The sequence below is a fragment of the Amblyomma mixtum genome, chromosome 3 (assembly GCF_055824585.1).
Source record: "Amblyomma mixtum isolate Tamu chromosome 3, ASM5582458v1, whole genome shotgun sequence".
NCBI classification, from domain to species: domain Eukaryota; kingdom Metazoa; phylum Arthropoda; class Arachnida; order Ixodida; family Ixodidae; genus Amblyomma; species Amblyomma mixtum.
In genome coordinates this window covers 376,002,671-376,023,147 of record NC_143014.1, presented here as the reverse complement: position 1 = coordinate 376,023,147, position 20,477 = coordinate 376,002,671, and the positions used below count along the sequence as shown (strand labels likewise).

At 47.5% G+C, this 20,477-nt stretch overlaps 1 protein-coding gene across 1 annotated transcript in view; it reads right to left on the bottom strand.

Annotated features, from left to right (window-relative positions):
- Nucleotides 1-1,509: 1,509 nt before the first annotated feature.
- The window catches only part of LOC149356843 (hemicentin-2-like), a 107,528-nt gene continuing 88,560 nt past the window's right edge, over nt 1,510-20,477 (bottom strand). Inside the window, exons 12-14 of the mRNA XM_089575376.1 lie at nt 5,435-5,516; nt 4,382-4,548; nt 1,510-1,593 (exon numbers count right to left, since the gene is read on the bottom strand). Of these exons, the coding sequence (XP_089431502.1) occupies nt 1,510-1,593; nt 4,382-4,548; nt 5,435-5,516 (333 nt within the window). The remainder of the gene's footprint in view (nt 1,594-4,381; nt 4,549-5,434; nt 5,517-20,477) is intronic.

The following is a 20,477-nucleotide window of genomic DNA, read 5'->3' as shown; positions in this document are numbered from 1 at the left end:
ATTGCTTAGTGAGGGCCTCGGTTCTGGCAGCCTTGACACCATAGGAAGCATAAGAGGGTTCTCACGCAGCTTCCACCCTCTCCGTTCGATGACGTTCTACGTCATACCTGCGGTAACTCAGGACGTTCTACGTCCGCCGCTTATGAACGTGCGTGGCGCTGATGAACACTCTCAAGGTTAGGTTACTTGTAAAACATAAATACCCCCGAAAGCAGAAGATTTGACAGCCGTCGCCGTAGCTCAGAGGTAGAGCACCGGACGCGTAATTCGGAGGTCGTGGGTTCGGATCCCACCGGCGGGAGTGGTTGTTTTTTCTTCTGCTTTTCTAATCAATTAGCTTTAAGCGACAACATGTTCAGTAATATCTAAATTGATCAACACCACAAAATAAAAAATAAAATAGAAAAATTAAAAATCCCCTGTGCCCCTTGGTTTCTGTGGCTGTTGGCTTCTTTCATATTTATAACGAGCCCCTCATTCCCCTTCCCTTGTTTGCTTAATTGCTTAGTGAGGGCCTCGGTTCTGGCAGCCTTGACACCATAGGAAGCATAAGAGGGTTCTCACGCAGCTTCCACCCTCTCCGTTCGATGACGTTCTACGTCATACCTGCGGTAACTCAGGACGTTCTACGTCCGCCGCTTATGAACGTGGGTGGCGCTGATGAACACTCTCAAGGTTAGGTTACTTGTAAAACATAAATACCCCCGAAAGCAGAAGATTTGACAGCCGTCGCCGTAGCTCAGAGGTAGAGCACCGGACGCGTAATTCGAAGGTCGCGGGTTCGGATCCCACCGGCGGCAGTGGTTGTTTTTTCTTCTGCTTTTCTAATCAATTAGCTTTAAGCGACAACATGTTCAGTAATATCTAAATTGATCAACACCACAAAATAAAAAATAAAATAGAAAAATTAAAAATCCCCTGTGCCCCTTGGTTTCTGTGGCTGTTGGCTTCTTTCATATTTATAACGAGCCCCTCATTCCCCTTCCCTTGTTTGCTTAATTACGATGTCTAGAGTTATTCAGCGCGAGTGTTCAGTTTAATGTTTTTTTGTACTTGTCCCTTCTGACTATCACGTTTGACCTTGCTGTATCTCTTCGTTGTTTTGTCGTTCTTCTTTACCGTATTTTAGCTGCATCGAAATGAACGTGTATGGCAATGCGCATGTCCTTTACAGTTTCTTAACGAACTGCATATTTGTTATCTGCCTATATGCCATGGTCTGTCCTGCAGTGCACATGTTTTTGTATCTTGTGCATGCTATACTGGATATACTATTGTTTTGTATAACTATCCAATTATTTTGCCCACTCCTGTAAGAGCCTAATTAGGCTAACAGTATGCTTAAATAAATATATAAATAGAAGAGGCCCTAAGTTTTAACCTTACCTGTGAAGTTGATTTAGTGCTGTGGGTACAACGAACTGGAAGCTGCTATATAAGTAGCATTTTACTGACTGGCATGAAGCGGCAGTGGGCGACACTGTACAACACAGCCTATAAATACGCCTGCTATCCTTCGTGGGCTTCATCTCCAAGCCCAACAATAAGTGCGCCGCCGTGGTAATCTTCCCGCAATTCTATACATGGACTGGTCTGCGCAAGCCAAGTGTTCAAACGCAGTGTATAAAAGTCGCCCGTCAGCGACTCATCGGCACCCGCAACCAGCAGCAGTGGACGACACTGAACGACACACTCCAACTGCACGTGATATCGTTGGCGGCAAGCAGGCATCGCGTAAGTTTAGGAAAACTCCGAAGGAAAGGAAGCGTTCAGAGTTTGGACCTTAGGCCTTGTAACTGACAACCAGTTAAATTTTAAACAGCACGTCACAAACGCGTACTGCACACTTGCTTCAGCCTGCTATGTTGTCGTCCATACGCGAACATATTTTAGTACTGCTATTTTAAAAATTGTGTAGTCCACGATATTTCATTCTGATTTATTTACTGCAGAGTCATGGGCATTCACTTTCAAAACATACTTAGATCCCACCATTCATCGGCAAGAGAGAGCTGTACGCGTAATGACCCCTTCAAATGACCCGTCATTATTGTCAGTACTCCGGATACTCCCTTTTAGGGTTGCAGCAGAAATGAAAGTGTGTCTTGTTGTAAACGCCATCATTCTTAACGCTCATCCCCTTCCGTTTACACTCTTTTTTGTACCCACTAGAAACACCAGAAGGGCTACTAATATAAATTTTGATCTACCTGGCACTCGCAATTTTTACGGTCGGCGCCTTACGGCCAAAATTATCTCCAAAATTTCGAATGCAGCTCCTCTTAAAGTTAAAATGGCTATTAGTTCTATCTTTTTCAATGAAAAAATTCTATTTCCCAAAACTTCCTTTATAATTGTATTGTATGAAAGAAAGTTATAGCGATTAAATTATTTTGCTGATTTAACATGTTTCTGCCTTTTCTAGTTGAGCATTGTAATCCTTCTGAAGTTGTAACTTTTGATTCGTAAAAGTCAATGATTTATGTAAATGTGTGCGTCCTTTTTCCTTAGTAATTTTTATCGTATTTTTTGCACTTCGTTAATAAGATCAATCCTGATGTTTTTCGCCATGTGCTCCATACATGTTTTCTCTGCCGAATATGTCGGTGAAATGGGCCGACACGAGCTTTGGCTACTGGCCCAACATTTACGTGTAATTATGTGCCCTTTCATTGAAATGAAAAAAATTAATGAACGCCTTATGCGCTCTTCTTGTGCGTTTGAGTGGGCATTCTTGGACGTCGCTTACCGTGCACTTCGAGGATGTAATCGAGCGAGGCGCGTCCCACTGCGTTCACTGCCTCGCAGGTATAGATCCCGGCGCTCGACGGAAGTGCCGGCTGCAGCGTCACCAAGCGGCCGCCCTGCGGGAGACAGTCACGACTCAGCAGCGTTCGTAGTGAGAGCGGGTCGCGCTTTGTATGCGGAGGGTTTTCGAAATAGTGAATGCAGTGGCCGTCTGTGCACCTATCTAACTGCGGCAATTATTTTTAAAAGAGCTTTTAAAGAAGTCATGCTCGAAAGAAAAATAGTTGGTTTTATTTTAAAGCAGCACTGCACATTCACGGAAACGGCGCAAAATATCAAGGGTTTCTGGAGGCACACTGTGACGTGCACGGCTTTTCGACCGAAGGGGCTGCATATGTATCGCGTAAGAAAAAAAACCGTGACAAGAACAGGACTTAGAAAGAGCGGAATACCGCTCGTCCTGGCCACTTCTCTTCATGCTTCCTGTTTCTGCCGCAGTTCTTTTTACCCTTGAACTGCCATATGAATTTGCTTATGGCTCAACTTGAAATATTCGATGGTTACGAAGCTGCACGGTCACTCGAAGCAAAAGTGATCGCCTCTGCTTTCACTTGCAAAAACATACCTAGGAGAAAATATTTATATTTCCTCTTGTATGAGCAGATATTAGGATAAAGAGGCGCTGAGTATATAACTCTACGCAGTTTCGGTCTCAGCAGGCGTTGATTCGTTAGCTCTTAGAGTCTATTTGGACGCTTGTCTGGCCGCGAAAGACGCATTTATCGCCGTGCAAAGGGCATTTAAAAACTATCTCACCAGCCCATTCAAATTCGTGACGTCCTCACCTAAAGGGACGAATTGCCACCTTTCTGCAGTCAAGTGCAGTGGAACGTAGCCTCTGGAGTCCGCGCCGAAAAATAGGAGTACAATTCAAGTCAGCCGGTAGATAGCGACACCTTTATTTTGTCACTTGGTCTTTTCTAGCTCCTAAAAGCTCTCTGTTCATTGAGAGTCGTGTTCTTGTCAATAGAATGGCTTAATGAATCGGCACACGACAACTTGAATTTGTCCGCAATATTCATTTGGGAAAAGAAACGTACTGAATAAAGAATGGAAGACTACGAAAAGAAAAAAAAAATCTTGAGCAAGTGACTGTGTTACCAGAAGCGAAGGGGAGAATGATTTGGAATAATGTGTTGATAAAACATAATCTGTGCTTCCTAAGTCTATTTTGGCCCCTTTATTCACAAAGTATTCAGGCCAGTGCGCTCTGATTTGCAGGAATTCTTAGGGAAAACGCCCGTGAGGTCTGCGAAAGCTACCGCGACCTAATCCGCAAAATCGTGAAGCTCCGTCCCAGCTGCGACACCTCAAAGCAACACGTGGAGCATTAAAATAATTCTGAAGGGTAAACAGCGCGAAATACGTAGACGGAAAGCAGAGGAAACACAGGACAAGCGCTGACTGTCAACTGAATATTTAATCACTGCGAAGGTTTTATTCCGTCTACGTCTTTCGCGCTGTTTGCCCTTAAGAAATGTTTCACCAACTCTCCGGTTTCGTCATAGTGTTGAAATAAGATTATCAACAGTGCGGAGTGCGCAAGCAAGCAGTGGGCAGCCACAGGAGATACCTGGAAGAAGAGCAGCTTCGGGTCCGACTCGAGCAGGGGCACACCATCGTGGAACCAGCTCAGCTCGGGTGGCGGCGATCCCGAAGCGGGACAGGCCAGAGTCACCGGCTGGTGAAGCAACGCTGTCTGGTGGCGCTCCAAGCTCGAGGAGTCGATGGACGGTGGCTCTGTGCGTACGGAGCATACAAGCCGTGGTGAGTCTAAGCTGCGTGAGAGCTACCGCCGAGCTACCGCCTCCGACATATCGACCTAAAGAAGCCAGCCATCTACCACGTCGAATCATGGGTCCTTGTTGCGGAAGCCACCGTAATGCAGCAGCAAGTTTCGTTCCCACTAAAAATGCAAAGCGCTTTAGAAGGCCACATATCACCACGCAAAGCTAGGCAAACATCTAGCACTGCTGCTCACGACACACTCGAAAAGTCAGGTAGCTTTGAACTTGTCGCAGAACCTTAATCATCTATCCCTACTTCACTGCACCATGGCGAGCAATCGCCACTTGTCTTTCGTACTGCCGCCGAAAAAATGCCGGGAGCTGACTATGCCAGTGATAGGGACAAGCTCGTTTTGTCGTGAATAGCGGGCATGTCTTACACTGATCAAACTTTAGCAACATAGCTGAGTCATCTCATTCACCCAAAACGTTGGCCTCCCAGGTAGTTGCGTTTTCTGCGCAAAGTTCATGATGCGCATATTGTCATACCAGATTATGACGAACATCACACAAGCGCAAAAGACGAGAGGGCTTCAAGCTGGGTGAGATACTTTGAATAAATAAATTTTGTTTCTTGAAGTTTAGCTTCATTTTTATTTATTACTCATTATTCTGTCAACCCACTTTGTACTTACATAGCTCGCAGACAAAACGCAGGGTATCACCAGCAACCACTCGAAACAGCCAGACGTGCAGGCTGGGCAAAGCAACACAAAGTAGTGCACGAGTTTCGTCTCTCCAATTTATTTTGTCCGTGCTTGCGACCAAGTCAACATTGGTTGTGAACGAAATGAATAAGTGTTTTTCATGCTAGCAACCAATCCGGCATTTGTTCTCACCTTGCACATCCACTTGGAACTCCTTGGAAGCTGAGCCCACGTTGTTCGTACCGATGCACACGTACTTTCCTGCATCTGAAAGCTGTGAACATGCAGTGTAAGTGTTCCGATTACTGCCTATTTTTCAAGTGCTAAGTATTCACCAGCTTTCCTTGAATAAAAACAAAGGCGGATAATGCTTTTTCAAGCTGGAAACCCTGTGTCTTTCCTTTTCCGACGGAAGAGGGTCCATTGCCGCTGTTTTTTAGCATAAATTAAAATATAGGCTTTAACTTCTCTAAGCAACATGCCCTCTTATACGGACGCCGTAGTGGAAGCTCGCAATCAATTTATACCGACTGGCAGTCTTTAAAGTAACATGACATCGCACAGCACAGGGGCTTTTTTGTATTTCGCCCCCCTCTAAATACGGCTGCCGTGGTAAGTATCGAACCCACGACCTCAGGATCAGCCGGTAGAACGCCAAAAAGTATACGACACAACGTATAGTACATAGCCAGCAAATACATTACATAGAGTTACTGTATTGTTACGCGCTGGCCATATACAAGGAGCCTGTAATGATATCTCCACTGTGGCGCAACTTCCAGATGTCACACACAGGTCAAGTTGCATGCTGCCAGTGGCAGGCAAGAGAAATCGGAGAACGTGATCAGAGTTAGCCGGTTCCTGCTGCCCACCTGCTATAGCCTAGTTTCCTCAGGCGTTCACCATATATTTTACTCTGAGCTTCCCACCCTTCGAACGATTCCAAGCCCATGTCCCCTTTTACTGCCTGATTTGTGGTTTTCCGTGGGCGCCTAGTGCGAATCTTCCAACAGCTCTCCGACTTTTTCTAGCCGCGACTTCCAGATCTTTGCACGAAAATATGGAAGTCGAGGTAGCAGACTCGAAAGTGGCACGCAACAAATTATTAGACTAATCAGACATATCGCCAACCGGAAAACGGGAATGAAAGAGCCAAACTTACTAAGACTGGCGCTGGCTTTCTTGATGAGCATACGCGATCCCATACCTCTATCTCACGAAGTGCCAAAAAGAGAAGATAGAGAAAATCATTAGGAAAATCACCACGGCGGCTCTGGGACTGCCTCACTGCACACCCTCAGAAAGATTCATGAAATTCGGCGTATGAAAAACATGACGAAGTTAATGAAAGCTGCAGGATCTCGCATACCAAAGACTCACAAGAACACAAACGGGGAAGAGACATACTAAACAGCCTCAGTATCTCCTATGAGGGCCAAAGTAGCAAGAATACAGACATACCTATAGACATCAGGAAAAGACTACAACCACCGCCCCCCTCCCCCCACCCCAATCTCAGCCAACATTCATCCAGAATATCATAACGACTGAAGAACCAAAAGACCCGAGACCCTACAAAGGCGCTGCGGAGGTCGAAACGATGTGGTCACGTCGACGCAGGTGAGTACGAAATACGAAGACTGCCCAGCTATGCTGACAGTGGTAGCAAATGAAAAACAAGAGATAAAAGCTAGCGCTCTGTCCGCACAAACTCTTCAGAAACGGACGAAGAAACGGCCCAGTGCTTGCAGTGACAGCAACAGACGCAAAAATAATAATGAGGGACTCCAAGTCCGCAGTGAACAATTATATGAAATAGAGAATGTTAAAGGGAGCAAACATTGTAATATATTTAACAGATACGAACACAGAGACTAAAATAATATAGTCACCGGTCTGCTCTCAGCTAGAGCGAAATGAAGGGCTCAAGAGCTCGCCCGCGGTCTCATCTTCCGGGTGGGCCCGGGGCCCTCACGTCATAGCGGCCGGGAGCAACTACTTAGATGCAAAGATATCACGCAACACTACAGAAAAAGGCGAGCTGTGTAGACGGCGGCCGATAGATCACTTAACAAAGAGCTAGAGAGTATTTGGAGACTCCAGCAAACAAGAAGAAACAAGGAAGCAAGTAGTGAAGAAAAAGGCCATTAACGAGTTTTCGCTAAGAGCGAAAGTAGAGACGTTCAGGATATCGCTTCAGAACGGATATTCAGCTTCAACTGAGGACGAAGACGTTAATTTCCAAGCAAAGAATGACAATGTCATAGCTGTCATTACGGAGCGCGCAGTAGAAGTAGGCGTTAGGATGGTTCGACAGGATACAGGTATGCTCTTTCAGGAGACGAAAGATCATGTCAAGAAACGGCAAAGCATTAAAGCAACAAGCCCCACAGAGAGAATAGAACCGGCAGAGCTATCAGAGTTAATCAAAAAGCGCAAGGTGACAGACATAAGGAAGTTCAGCATCGAGAGAATCGAACATGCTCTAAAGAACGGAGGCAGCCTAAAATCGGACAAAAGCAAGCCAGGCATAGGTAATAATCAGATATATGCGTTAGAGACAAACAGGGCAATGCCGTTAGCATCATGGATAAGATAGTTAAAGTAGCCGAAGACTTCTACACAAATCTGTACAGTAGCCGTTGTAATCAGGACTTAAATGAGAGAGGTAGTAACGCACTGCAACGGGACATCCCGACAGTAAAGAGAGATGAAGCAAAGAAAGCCTTAGGAGCAATGCAGAGTGGGGAAAGCAGCTGGTTAGGATTACGTAACTGCAGGTCTGTTGAAGGACAGAGGGGTGATTGTGCTAGAAAAACTTGCCACCCTGTATCCGCGGTGGCTTAGGAAATCGAGCGCACCAGAAATTTCGAAGAACGCTAACTTCCTCTTAATCTACAAGAAAGGAAATGTCCAGGACTTTAAAAAAATTACAAAACAATCAGCTTACTATCAGTTGCCTATAAGTTCTTTAATTAGATAATCCCTAATAGAGTAAGGACACCTTAGACCAGGCATACTTGAAATGATCAGGCAGGCTTTCGTAAAGTATACTCGAAAATAGACCATATTCACACTATCACTCATATGGTAGAGAAATGGGCAGAATATAATCAACCCCTATATATAGCCTTCAAAGATTACCAGAAAGCATTTCACTTTGCCGACACCTCAGCGGTCATGCAGGCATTGAAGAATCAGGGTGCAGAAGATACATATGTAACAGTACAGGAAGATATCTATAACTGCTTCAAAGCTACCATAGTCAGCATTAAAAAAAAATCAGGGGGAGGGGGGGGGGGGCACTTTGCTGACCTAAAGTGCGGTGAGGCGAAAGCCTTAAGCGCGGTGTTGCTGCATGTGTCACTGATGCTTTGTTAAAATATTGGGCGTCGCCTGTTCGAGTGAAACGCGACAGCGTCTTGCAACGATGTCAGGGAGTCCATAGAACGCCATCGCCCGTTCGATTCTACGCCTTGCTCGTCAGTATATTGGTTTTTCAGGAAAGGAAATAAATCTGTCTCGCATATCTGGGTGGACACCTAAACCTCGCCGTAACGGGAAGGGAGGAAGATGGGAGTCAACGAAGACACCGTATTTACTAGACGCGCCTTTGTTCATTGCAAACCGTCGAGCTGGCATGGCGGAGTGTTTAGCATGCCCGTCTCACCCTCCGGAGACCGGGGTTCGATTCCCGAACTCGACCAATTTCCTACTCGGTTTTATTTATTTTTGTGGCCTGACTAGAAGGGTTAATTAGGCTAATTGGGTAATTAAGCAATTAGCTAAGCTCAGTCCCACTTACTTGGAGCATCACTATACGATCCCTTTAATTGGTTGCATGGTTACTAGCCAAAGTACATTTGGCACCGTTTGAAATTCGCGCACTATGACGTCACGACCGTTTCGACCAATTGAAAAGCGTGACATCGGCTACTCCTGCTTACAACGATGAGGCATTAAAGGCTTCCACCTTTAAAAAATTCCAATAAGAAAGGGCGTCAGGCAGGGAGATATGACCTCACCAATACCATTCATCGCCTGTTTGCAGGATGTTTTCAGAGGCCTAGATTAGGAAGAGTTGGGGATGAGATTTACTGGAGAATACTTAAGTAATCTGCGATTTGGAGATGAGATTGTCTTAATAAGTCGCTTAGGAAGTGAACTGCAAAGCATGATCACTGAGCTAAATGGGCAGAGCAGAAAACTGGGCCTTGGTTTAATATGCAGAAAACCAGAATAATGTTCAATAGTCTCGCAAATATACAGCAGATTACAATTCGTAGCGAGGTGCTGGAAGTAGTAACGGAATACGTCTACTTAAGACAGGTAGCGGCCATGAATTCAGATCATGAGAGTGAAATATCAATAACAATAAGAAAGGGGTGAACGCATTTCTCCGGTTCTCTATGACCAGTAGCAGTTTCCCATTATCCGTCAAGAGAAAAGTCCTTAACAGCTGTATCATACCGGCTCACACTTCTGGGGCAGGAACATGGAGGCTAACGAAAAGCGTTCAACTTAAGTTCAGAAAACGCAGAGAGCTATCAAAAGAATAATGATAGGGGTAACATAAGAGACAGGGAGAGGGCAGTGTGGGTCAGGGAATAAACGCGAATTAATCAGATCCTAGTTGAAATCATGAAGAAATGGGCTTGGGCAGGGCATTTAACGTGAAGGCAAGATAACCGATGGTAGTTAAGGGTGCCTGACTGGATCCCAAGAGAAGGTAAGCGTGGCAGGAGGCGACAGGTGGATGAGATTAAAAAGATTGCGGGTATAGAGTGGCCGCCGTTGGCACAGGACAGGGTTAATTGGAGAGATATGGAGAGGCCTTTGTCTTGCAGCAGGCGTAGTCAGGGTGATGATAACGATGACAAGAACATACCCCAGACCCCTGGTCATTAGCAGGGGTACCTAGGAGAACACAAATATACATGTAAAAGTTGAGTAAACACAGCTGACACGCTTCACGTGATCTGAAATTGTCCAAACATAAAGGAAACACATCAGGAAGAAAGAAAAGAGGCCTGCTGTGAGAGATTAATGATTTGCAGAAGAGTTGAGATCTCTGCCAGTTGGGATATAGGCGAAAAACCAGCACAAAAAGACGAGGGAAAGAAGGAAGATAGCGCACAATGACGACTATAGTCATTCTGTGCTATCTCCCTTCTTGTGCCTCGTCTTCTCTTGACTAGTTTTTCGCCTACAGTGATTGATACTCATATCGAACCCAACTACTCCACTCGTTTTCATGCAACTGGCCGAATACGCCGCCCGGACCCAAGAGCTCCAAGCCGTCGTCTAAGCGGATGGGTAACGCCATCCTCTGTTGGGCAATGATGTTTTCTATCAACCAATTTAGCCCCCACTTTGCTCTTAAGAAGAAAGCCGGATTCCCAAAAGTAAGCCATGCCACCACTCATTCTTTTCAAATACCTCTCAGTGCTTCATACCTGCTGTACCCCAGTAAGGCTTTCAGTAGAATGTCTGTTCTTTTCCATGAATATCTGTCATTCTTATGCCATACCTTACGATAGCTTTATTCTGTCAGCCTGGATATTCCATGGCGTTATAATATAACCAGCTGGCCAGTGGAACCTGCCTTTGGGACAGCGCCCCCTACAGCCAGTGCTCAGGAGCGAGGCATGCCTTTAACAAAAAGGCACGTGTAGTTTTTGAAACCATTTCTTTAGTACTTGCATCACTATTTAGGCACTACAGCAGGAGGATATCATTCAATAAAAGAAAATGTAACGGGGGGTTTAGTACGAGGTACTGGGGCGACGGGAATGGCAACGGCAGCAGTCCGGGATCAGGTCGGCGAAAAGCACACAAGCGTAGCGCTGGCCAAAGACTCTCGAGAGCACTGTCACCTCGTCTTCGTCTTCGCAAAACCATCAGACGCATCTTCTTTAGCCTTACAATCGCCCCGGGGACAAGAGGAGCCATCCTGGCGACTTAGGATGATGGCAAGACGGCGGGGTCGTAGTAGGGCTTGAGGCGCTGGACATGAACGGTCTCCCGTCCTCGGCGGCGGAGATCAGGAGACGGCGTGAGGGGTTCCACGACTTAATTAACCGGAGAGGTGCGCTCCAGTACACGGTAGGGACCATGGTACTTTGCCAGAAATTTTGAGGAGAGACCGGGAGTGCCTGAAGGGATCCAGAGCCACACAAGTGCTCCAGAAGAATAGTTCGGTGAGGTTTGGTCTTGGTCGATGCGGGAGCGCTGGCGATACTGGGTGTCAGTCGTGAGTGAGCGGGCGATTTGACGGCAGGCTTCGGCGTGTTGCGCGGCTTGGGAAACAGGCCGATATTCAGATTCATCAGGGTGGTAAGGGAGAATTGTGTCGATAGTAGCAGAGGGTTGGCGGCCGTAAAGTAGGAAGAAAGGAGAGAAGCTAGTGGTGGACTGCGTAGCGGTATTGTACGCATAAGTAACGTACGGAAGGACTAGATCCCAATTCGTGTGATCAGAAGCGACGTACTTGGAGAGCATGTCTCCGAGGGTTCGGTTAAATCGTTCAGTGAGGCCATTGGTCTGCGGATGATAGGCGGTGGTAGTTCGGTGAATCGTGTTGCACTCTTTGAGAAGCGCCTTCACCACCTCAGATAAGAACACGCGGCCTCGGTCACTGAGCAGTTCACGAGGTGCACCGTGACGAAGGATGAATCGGTGCAAAATGAAGGAGGCAACGTCCGTCGCTGTGGCAGCCGGAAGGGCAGCAGTTTCGGCATATCGTGTAAGGTGATCCACCGCTACAATAGCCCAACGGTTGCCGGCTGCAGTGTAGGGAAGCGGACCGTATAAATCAATGCCAACGCGGTCGAATGGGCGTGGAGGGCATGGTAACGGCTGCAGCTCAGCAGCAAAACGATGGGGAGGTGTCTTGCGACGTTGGCAGGGAATGCATGAGCGTACGTACTTCATGATGAAGGTGTACATTCCGCGCCAGTAGTAGCGCAGCCGTATGCGGGTATAGGTCTTGAAAACGCCCGCGTGACCACTGTGGGGGGCAGCATGGAAATATGCGCATATCTCCGAGCGTAAGTGGCGTGGAATAACGAGCAGCCACTTGCGACCTTCGGAGCTGTAGTTACGGCGATAAAGTAGGTTGTCACGAATCGCAAAATGGGCAGCTTGGCGGCGGAGCGCACGTGACGGGGAAGCAGCCGTCGGGTTGGCGAGAAAGTCGAGTAGGGAAGCGATCCACGGATCCATGCGTTGCGCTGAAGGCATGTCGCTGAGACGAAGCAAGGGCAGAGAAGCGCCGGAGGTGGAAAAGGTGGAAAGGCTGGCGATCTCGGCTGGAAGGGGGCAGCGTGACAGTGCATCGGCGTCTTGATGCTTGCGGCCGGTGCGATACACGACGCGGATATCATATTCTTGCAAGCGAAGGGCCCATCTAGCGAGGCGGCCGGAGGAGTCTTTCAGGTTGCAAAGCCAACAGAGCGCATGGTGGTCGGTCACAACGTCAAAAGGGCGCCCATAGATGTACGGTCGAAACTTCGCGAGGGCCCATACAATCGCCAAACACTCCTTTTCAGTTACGGAGTAATTGCGTTCTGCTGGTGTGAGTGTGCGGCTAGCATAAGCAACGACGTATTCGTCAAAGCCAGGTTTTCGTTGGGCGAGGACAGCGCCGAGGCCAACACCGCTGGCGTCCGTGTGCACTTCGGTAGGAGCGGCCGAGTCGAAATGGCGCAGAATGGGCGGCGCCGTGAGGAGACGGCGCAAGGTGTTGTATGCGTCGTCGCACGCTGGAGACCACAGTGATAAATCCGCACTTCCAGACAGCAGTTGAGTCAAAGGCGCAGCAATGGACGCAAAGTTGCGAATAAATCGGCGGAAATACGAGCACAAACCCAGGAAGCTGCGCAGGTCTTTGATGGAGGTGGGTTTGGGAAAGTCAACCACAGCACGAAGTTTCGTTGGGTCGGGACTGACACCCTACTTAGAGACAACATGACCTAAGATGGTTAATTGACGGGCGGCAAAACGGCATTTTTTTAAGTTCAGCTGCAGGCCGGCGTCAGAGAGGCAGGTCAAGACGTGCTTCAAACGGGAGAGGTGGGTGTCAAAGTCCGGGGAAAAGACCACAATGTCGTCGAGGTAGCAAAGGCATGTCTTCCACTTAAGTCCGCGCAAAATGGTGTCCATCATCCTCTCAAAAGTCGCGGGGGCGTTACAAAGCCCGAAGGGCATCACCGTAAATTCATACAAGCCATCCGGTGTCACAAAGGCGGTTTTGGGGCGATCGGCTTCTTTCATAGGAACTTGCCAGTACCCGGAACGCAAATCGAGGGAGGAAAAGAGTTCGGCCCCTTGCAAACAGTCCAGAGCGTCGTCTATGCGCGGGAGGGGATAGACATCTTTGCGCGTAATCTTATTAAGGCGGCGGTAATCTACACAGAAGCGTATGGAGCCATCCTTCTTTTTGACGAGCACCACAGGCGACGCCCATGGGCTGCTTGAGGGCTGAATGACGCCGCTCTGGAGCATCTTGTCGACTTGGTCTTCAATAACTTGGCGCTCGGCGACAGACACACGATAGGGACGTTGTCGCAGCGGTGCGTGGTCACCTGTGTCGATGGCATGGGTGACAGTGGAAGTTTGGCCCAAGGAACTTTGATGTGAGTCAAATGAGGAGCGAAACTGATCAAGTAAAGTGAGAAGCTGTGCCATTTGCGGCGCTGGAAGGTTGTCGTCGATGGAGCGAAGGAATGCTTCGGTTGAGGAGGGATCGGGCGCAGCAGTAGGTGGGCTGAGTGCGGCTATGGAGAGGTGCGGCGCGTCGTCCGCCTCTTCGCGGATGAGCAGAGACGCGAATGGCTGTACAGTGCCGAGACATTCACCTAGGCGCAAGGCGTTGGGGAACGAGAATGGGTTAGACACGAACAGTACGGAGAGGCCAGCGGATATAGTCAGTACGGCGTATGGCAGAGGCAGGCACTTGCGGTGCAGAAAGATAGAGGACGGAGTGAAGAGGACAGTGTCGTCGCGAAGAGGGCCGCAAGAAAGGGGTACGAGGACAGAAGAGCAGGGAGACAGGTCAATGTCTTCGGCAACGAGGGCCTTAACACAGGCACCAGAAGGGGGGGCAGTGTCCAAGACAGCTTCGGGCAGGTGAGAGAACTCGATTTCAGATCGAGCACAATCGATGATAGCAGCATGGCGCGATAGGAAATCCCAGCCCAGGATAACAGCATGAGAACAGCAGGGCAATACGACGAATTCGACGGCATAGATGGTCCCCTGGATGACAACGCGAGCGGTACACGCTGCTGACGGCTGGACGTTCTGAGCGCTCCCAGTGCGCAGTGAGAGTCCAGCAATTGGCGTCCTTACTTTTCTTAAAGAACTACACAGCTTTGCGTCCATGACGGAAACCGCAGCACCAGTGTCGACAAGCGCCATGACAGAAACGCCGTCGACGGAAATTTCAATGAGGTTAGCGGCTGACGGATGAGGCCTTTCGAAGTTCGTTGTGGACGCAGTTCTCGCCTCAGGAACTGCGGCTCCTAGTTTTCCTCCTGGTTAGCGGTGGGGCGACGTCGCATAGGCGAGATAGACCGGCGTCGTGGAGAAGAGGGCCGGCGGCTGGAGAGGGTAGAACGGTCCGGCGAGAAAGTACGACTTTGCGGCGGCGCAGCTGGCACAGAGTACTGACTCGGTGGAGGCCAGTACCCAGGAGCTTGGGGAGGAATTTCCGCGTCCGGGAGACGACGGCGGCAATGCCGAGATACATGACCTGGGAGACCACAAAAGAAGCAAATCGGCCGATTGTCCGTTGTGCGCCAATAATCGCTGACCCTTGGAGTAGGTCGACGGTAAGCCACTGGCCCTCGCAAATGCGCCGGAGGCGCATTATAGATTTGCGGCTGCGGTCTTGCGACGACATCGGCATACGTCACTGGAGCCGCGACAGGAGGCGGTCTCGCGACGGCTTCGGCATATGTGAGCGGAGCCGCCACAGGTTGTGGTCTGGCGACAACGTCAGCGTATGTCAGCGGAACCGTGACAGGTGGTGACGGATGGGCCGGTGGAAGAGCCTCAGCAATTTGTTCTTGAATTGTATGTCGGAGGGCTGGAGCCAGATATGATGGTCGGTCGTGAGCGCTCGGCAGAAAGGAAAGTTGACGTGCCACTTCTTCCCGCACGAAGTCTTTAATCTGCTGTAGCAGCGATGAGTCAGGAGCAGGCGTGAGCCCAGCAAGCGACTCAACCTGCTGTGGCCGCTGGCGTGTCAGAATCCTCTGCTTGCGCAACTGCTCAAAGCTTTGACACAGCGTGACAACTTCAGCAACGGTACGCAAGTCGCGCGCTAGAAGCATCTGAAAAGCGTCGTCATCGATGCCTTTCAAGATGTGTTGGATCTTGTCGGCTTCCGACATACGAGCGTTGACCCGCTTGCACAAGTCGACGACATCCTCAATGTAGCTAGTGAAGCTTTCACTAGCCTGCTGAGATCGTTCGCGCAATCGCTGTTCGGCTCGGAGTTGCCTGACAGCCGGCCGACCAAATACTTCGGAAAATTTAGTCTTAAAGGTGGACCAGGTTTGAATATCTGCCTCATGGTTGCGATACCAGAGGTTAGCCACACCGGCGAGGTAAAAGATGACGTTGTTTAGCTTCGTCACATCGTCCCATTTGTTGTATACGCTCACCCGCTCGTACGATGTGAGCCAGTCTTCGTCTTCGCAAAACCATCAGACGCATCTTCTTTAGCCTTACAAAAGGTTATACAATCTATTTATACACTCAAACGTGGTAAAAAGCACCATGAGATGTAATTCGTGCAACCAAAGGCGGAAAAAGATTCCAAGCGCGCCATCTGGACAAAAACAGAATACCGGTAATGCCACCTTTAAAAGCAAGTTGCTTGACTTTCAAAGTGTGGTACTTTCTTTGGAATTATGGCAACGTGTGTTTATGCATCTTTCGCGACTAAGCTTTTGCACAGTTGTGATGTTAAAGAAGGTTTGCCTGACCATAAGATGGTGGTTGTGTCCTCAGTATGACTCTGATACCTGTCATAAACCTTGCAGAAGAATTCTTTTGAATTTTGCGGCTGCTGACGATGTCGGAGTATTAAAATACCTTGAAAACTTGTTTGATGAATTCATGAGCTTCTATCAAGACGGAGCTAGAACCGATGAGTTGTGGGACTTCTTCGCAAATATGATAGCGCCTGGGATCAAGATGTTTATTCCTAAAACCATGAAACAATAAGAAGAAAGAATTCTAGGATTAATAAGGATGTCATTCATAAAAAAGAGAGCTAAAACGTAGGCGTAACAGGTGCTCAGACCATTCAAATCCTGTACTGAAAACCTCCATACATCTTATGAGCCAAGGATTACAACGCCTCATCAAAGAAATTAAACAAATTCTATAGTCAGACCCTCACGAGATTTCTAACAGAGCACCTGGCAAGTTTTGGCGATATGTAAATTTCTGAGGAAAATTTAAGCAGGCAAATGACGAAGGGAGCGTAGAGCTGGCTGAGAGATTTAATTCAATTTTTGCATCGGTTTTCACACGTGATGATGGCGAATCGCCATGTTTTCAGCCTCCGGATAGTCCTCCTATATCAGATGTAGAGATCAGTGAGGAAGGGGTCCTGAATTTGCTTTTGAATACAGACACCAAAAAGAGACCAGGCCCAGATGAAATCCCGAATGAATTTTTTTATAGATATGCAGAGTGGATTTCCAAATTTCTAGCCAAGTTTTTTCAATCCTCTGTCGACAGTGGTTGCGTTCCCGTTGCTTGGAAAAGTGCGAATATAGTGCCTGTGCATAAAAGTGGTTCTACTTCGAACGTTGAGAATTACAGACAGATTTCACTCGTTAGTACTTGCTCTAAGATACTTGAACATATTATCTACAAACCTTTATTAACTTGCCTTGACTGTAACAATTTGTTATTTGCTAATTAGCATGGCTTTTGCAAGGGACTTTCCACAAACACACAACTCACTGAAATTGTACGCGATCTCTGCTTGTCAATTAATTCCCGCTTGCAAACAGACATAGTATTCTTAGACTTCGCAAAAGCGTTTCATAAAGTCTCGCATCCTAAACTGTTACTTAAAATGATATGTATTATAGCGCGCCATCGTGGTCCGGTCGTAGAAGACGACGACAGCCCCAGCACGCCTGCCAAGCACGCGCAGACTGGATTTCGTGGCTGCTTAACTGCAAGGCCGGCGGCACGCTCTCCCATTCCCGCCTGGCTGAGCGCGTCCAGCCAAATATATCTGTGGAGACCCGACGACGACTTGCGTCTGCGATTCGTCTCCACAAATTTGGTGACCCGGACGTGATGCGGTGCCGGCGGAAGAAGGCCTCGATGGTGCGAAACTAAAGTTCCGATTCCACTGACCACAAGTCGGGGATCTTGAGGGCGGAGACCGCGGACTCATGAGGTGGCGGCGTGACAGGCTACGGAGACGGTACATGAGTGGAGGGATCCATGGCCAGGGCTTACACCATGGAAGGTAGGCGGGGTCTCGAGCTCCGGGCAGTGGTAGGCCTAGCGAAGCTGCTGATGCAAGCGCAGGGCAGGAGCAGAGAACGAAGACGCGAAGTCCGGAGTCACCAAATTTGTGGAGACGAATCAGTGACACAAGTCGTCATCGGGTCTTCACAAATATATTTGCCTGGACGCGCTCAGCCAGGCGGGAATGCGACAGCGTGCCGCCGGCATGTAGTTAAGCAGCCACGAAATCTAGTCTGCGCGTGCTTGGCAGGCGTGCTGGAACGAAACGATAGCAAAGTGGTTTACGTCCTATCTTTCCTGTAGAGAACAGTATGTTCAAGTTCATGCTCATAAATCGAGCATTATTCCAGTAGACTCCGGTGTTCCGCAGGGCAGCGTCCTGGGCCCTCTCCTGCTTTTTATTTTCATCAATGGCTTGCCTAACGACTTCAGCCTACCGGTCAGATTGTATGCAGGTGACTGCACCATTTATAAACAAATTATGCTCTGCAAGATCACGTTGAACTAAATCTAAATTTGCAAAAGATCAACGATGGTGCAAGAGGTGGCAGATGGTATCAAATCCAGATAAAGCAGTTTTTAAGACAATTACAAGAAAGAAAACTATATTAGATTACAGTTATAGCATCGACGATAGAATAATAACCAGAGTCTGTAAATACAAATACCTTGCATTAACTTACTTCTGACTTGAGTTGGAATTCACACATCGATAATATATGTTCCAAGGCCTCAAAAGCACTGTAGAGACCCAGACGAAATATTCATAGGGCAATTACTGAAATAAAATTTATGGTTTTTAAGAGCTTGATAAGCCCCATCCTCGAATATGAAAAAAATTGTTTCGGACCCACACACTGTATTCAATCGCTCTAAACTGGAACGAATTCAGGGTCTCGGTTTTAGGTTTATTTTTAATAGGTGCAGACATTCTGATCCCCCACGTCCTTGTGTAAACGTGCTCATTTGGAAGATCTCGATTTTAGAACGAAATATGACAGGCTCAAGTTTCTTTTTGAGATTATTAATCACACATTGACAATAAACGAATCAAAGTACAATGAACCTAAAACTGGAGAAATATCACGCCAACACAGCTTGTACATACCAATGCCCATTGTCCGAAATGAATGCTTTAAATTTAGCTTTTTCCGAACAACCATTAAGGAATGGAATATCCGACCAAACTCTGTTGTCACTTCACAATGCCTTGGGGAATTCTTAGATAAGCTGCACAATGTTTTATCGTCTACATGAATTATATGCCAGAGTTTTATTTTTTCTAAAGGTGGCGAACGCTTTATGTACCGAATTTTAAGCCCGCTTCAATGTTTGTGTCATTGCTGTTTTTTGTACCACATCAGCAATTCCTGTTACAGATCGTGATCAGGGCTGACACTATAAATAAATGAAATGAATTAAAGTGATGCAAGTTTGGGAATAATATGCGCTATTACAAAATTTTAATCGCAAAATTCTTGTGGTAGACTTTAGGTCCGACCTGTGGAGAGTATGTTTAGACTCTGTCATACTTATTGTTTTGCCATAGTGTCCAAGGACAAGCCTGGGAGCGCTGTTTTGTGCTCTTATCAGGTTTGTCAAATTAACACAAGTGGGCAAGGTCCCAGCGTAAGCATGCGTATCTCAGTGTTGATCGCAGGTGTGAGAAACACAATTATTAATTTATTTAAATGGGCAGGGCGAAACCACAGGGATCATCTCGCTCACAAAAACAGTGTGCTTCTTCCTCAGGTTTTGCTGCTTGTTAGCGTCGTTTCTACGTGCGAAGCAAGCTCGTCGACAGTGCTCCCAGTGTGTGACGTGGAAGACAACCGCTTCTCTTTTCCTGGCCTCCTACCACAGGCCGAAAGGAAATTGCGCATGCTCTACGCTGCACAGGTGAAATCATCAGGTGTTACCTCATCGGAATGCGCTATAAAAGACAACCTGCAACTGTTCTTCGTCAGTGGGCTCAGCGAAACTGCCTGGATCATGTCGCCCACCAAAAGATTAGTGTTTCTTCCCCAGGTTAATTTCCCTGTTTCTGCATTCCGTAATAATGACATTACATTGCTGGTTGTACCGTGCCCACGGACATGCATGTCAATTGCTTGCAACTATTTTTATGCGTCCAAATTCCTGGTTTGTGGTGATATCAAAGAAAACCCTGGCCCAGAAGTTGAAGAAATGTTTGCTAGCCTTCAGTCAGGGCATGCAAAAATACTCAATGAGCTAGCTGGTGCTCGGGAGAGTCTTACATCAAATAAACAATCCGTCGCCACTCTTAACACATGATTGATTGTAATCAATAACCTGCTGCCAGACATTAGCGAAAAAAACCTCCCAAATCCAAACACTAGAAGACAAAGTTCCCGCCTTAAATCAAGAAGCTATGGAACAATATGCAAAACTAGCGGATCTGGATGACCACAGTGGCCGGTCAAACTTAATTGTTTTCAGTGTCACAGAGCAAGCGGAAGGTGAGGCGCTAAGTAAAGAAGTCACTAATTATATAAAAAAATTCCAACAGTCCTGCTTGTCTGTCCAGCGTTTGCACCGTCTTGGTAGAAAACCAGGAAAAAGACCTGTCATCGTATGTTTTCAGGATTTTCTAGAAAAAGAAGCCGTTTTTTGCAACGTACGTAATCTAAAAGGTAATTTAAAGGTAATCGTTCAGAATGACTGCAGGAATGAAACTCAGGGAAAGCATAAACTTTTCGGGAAACTA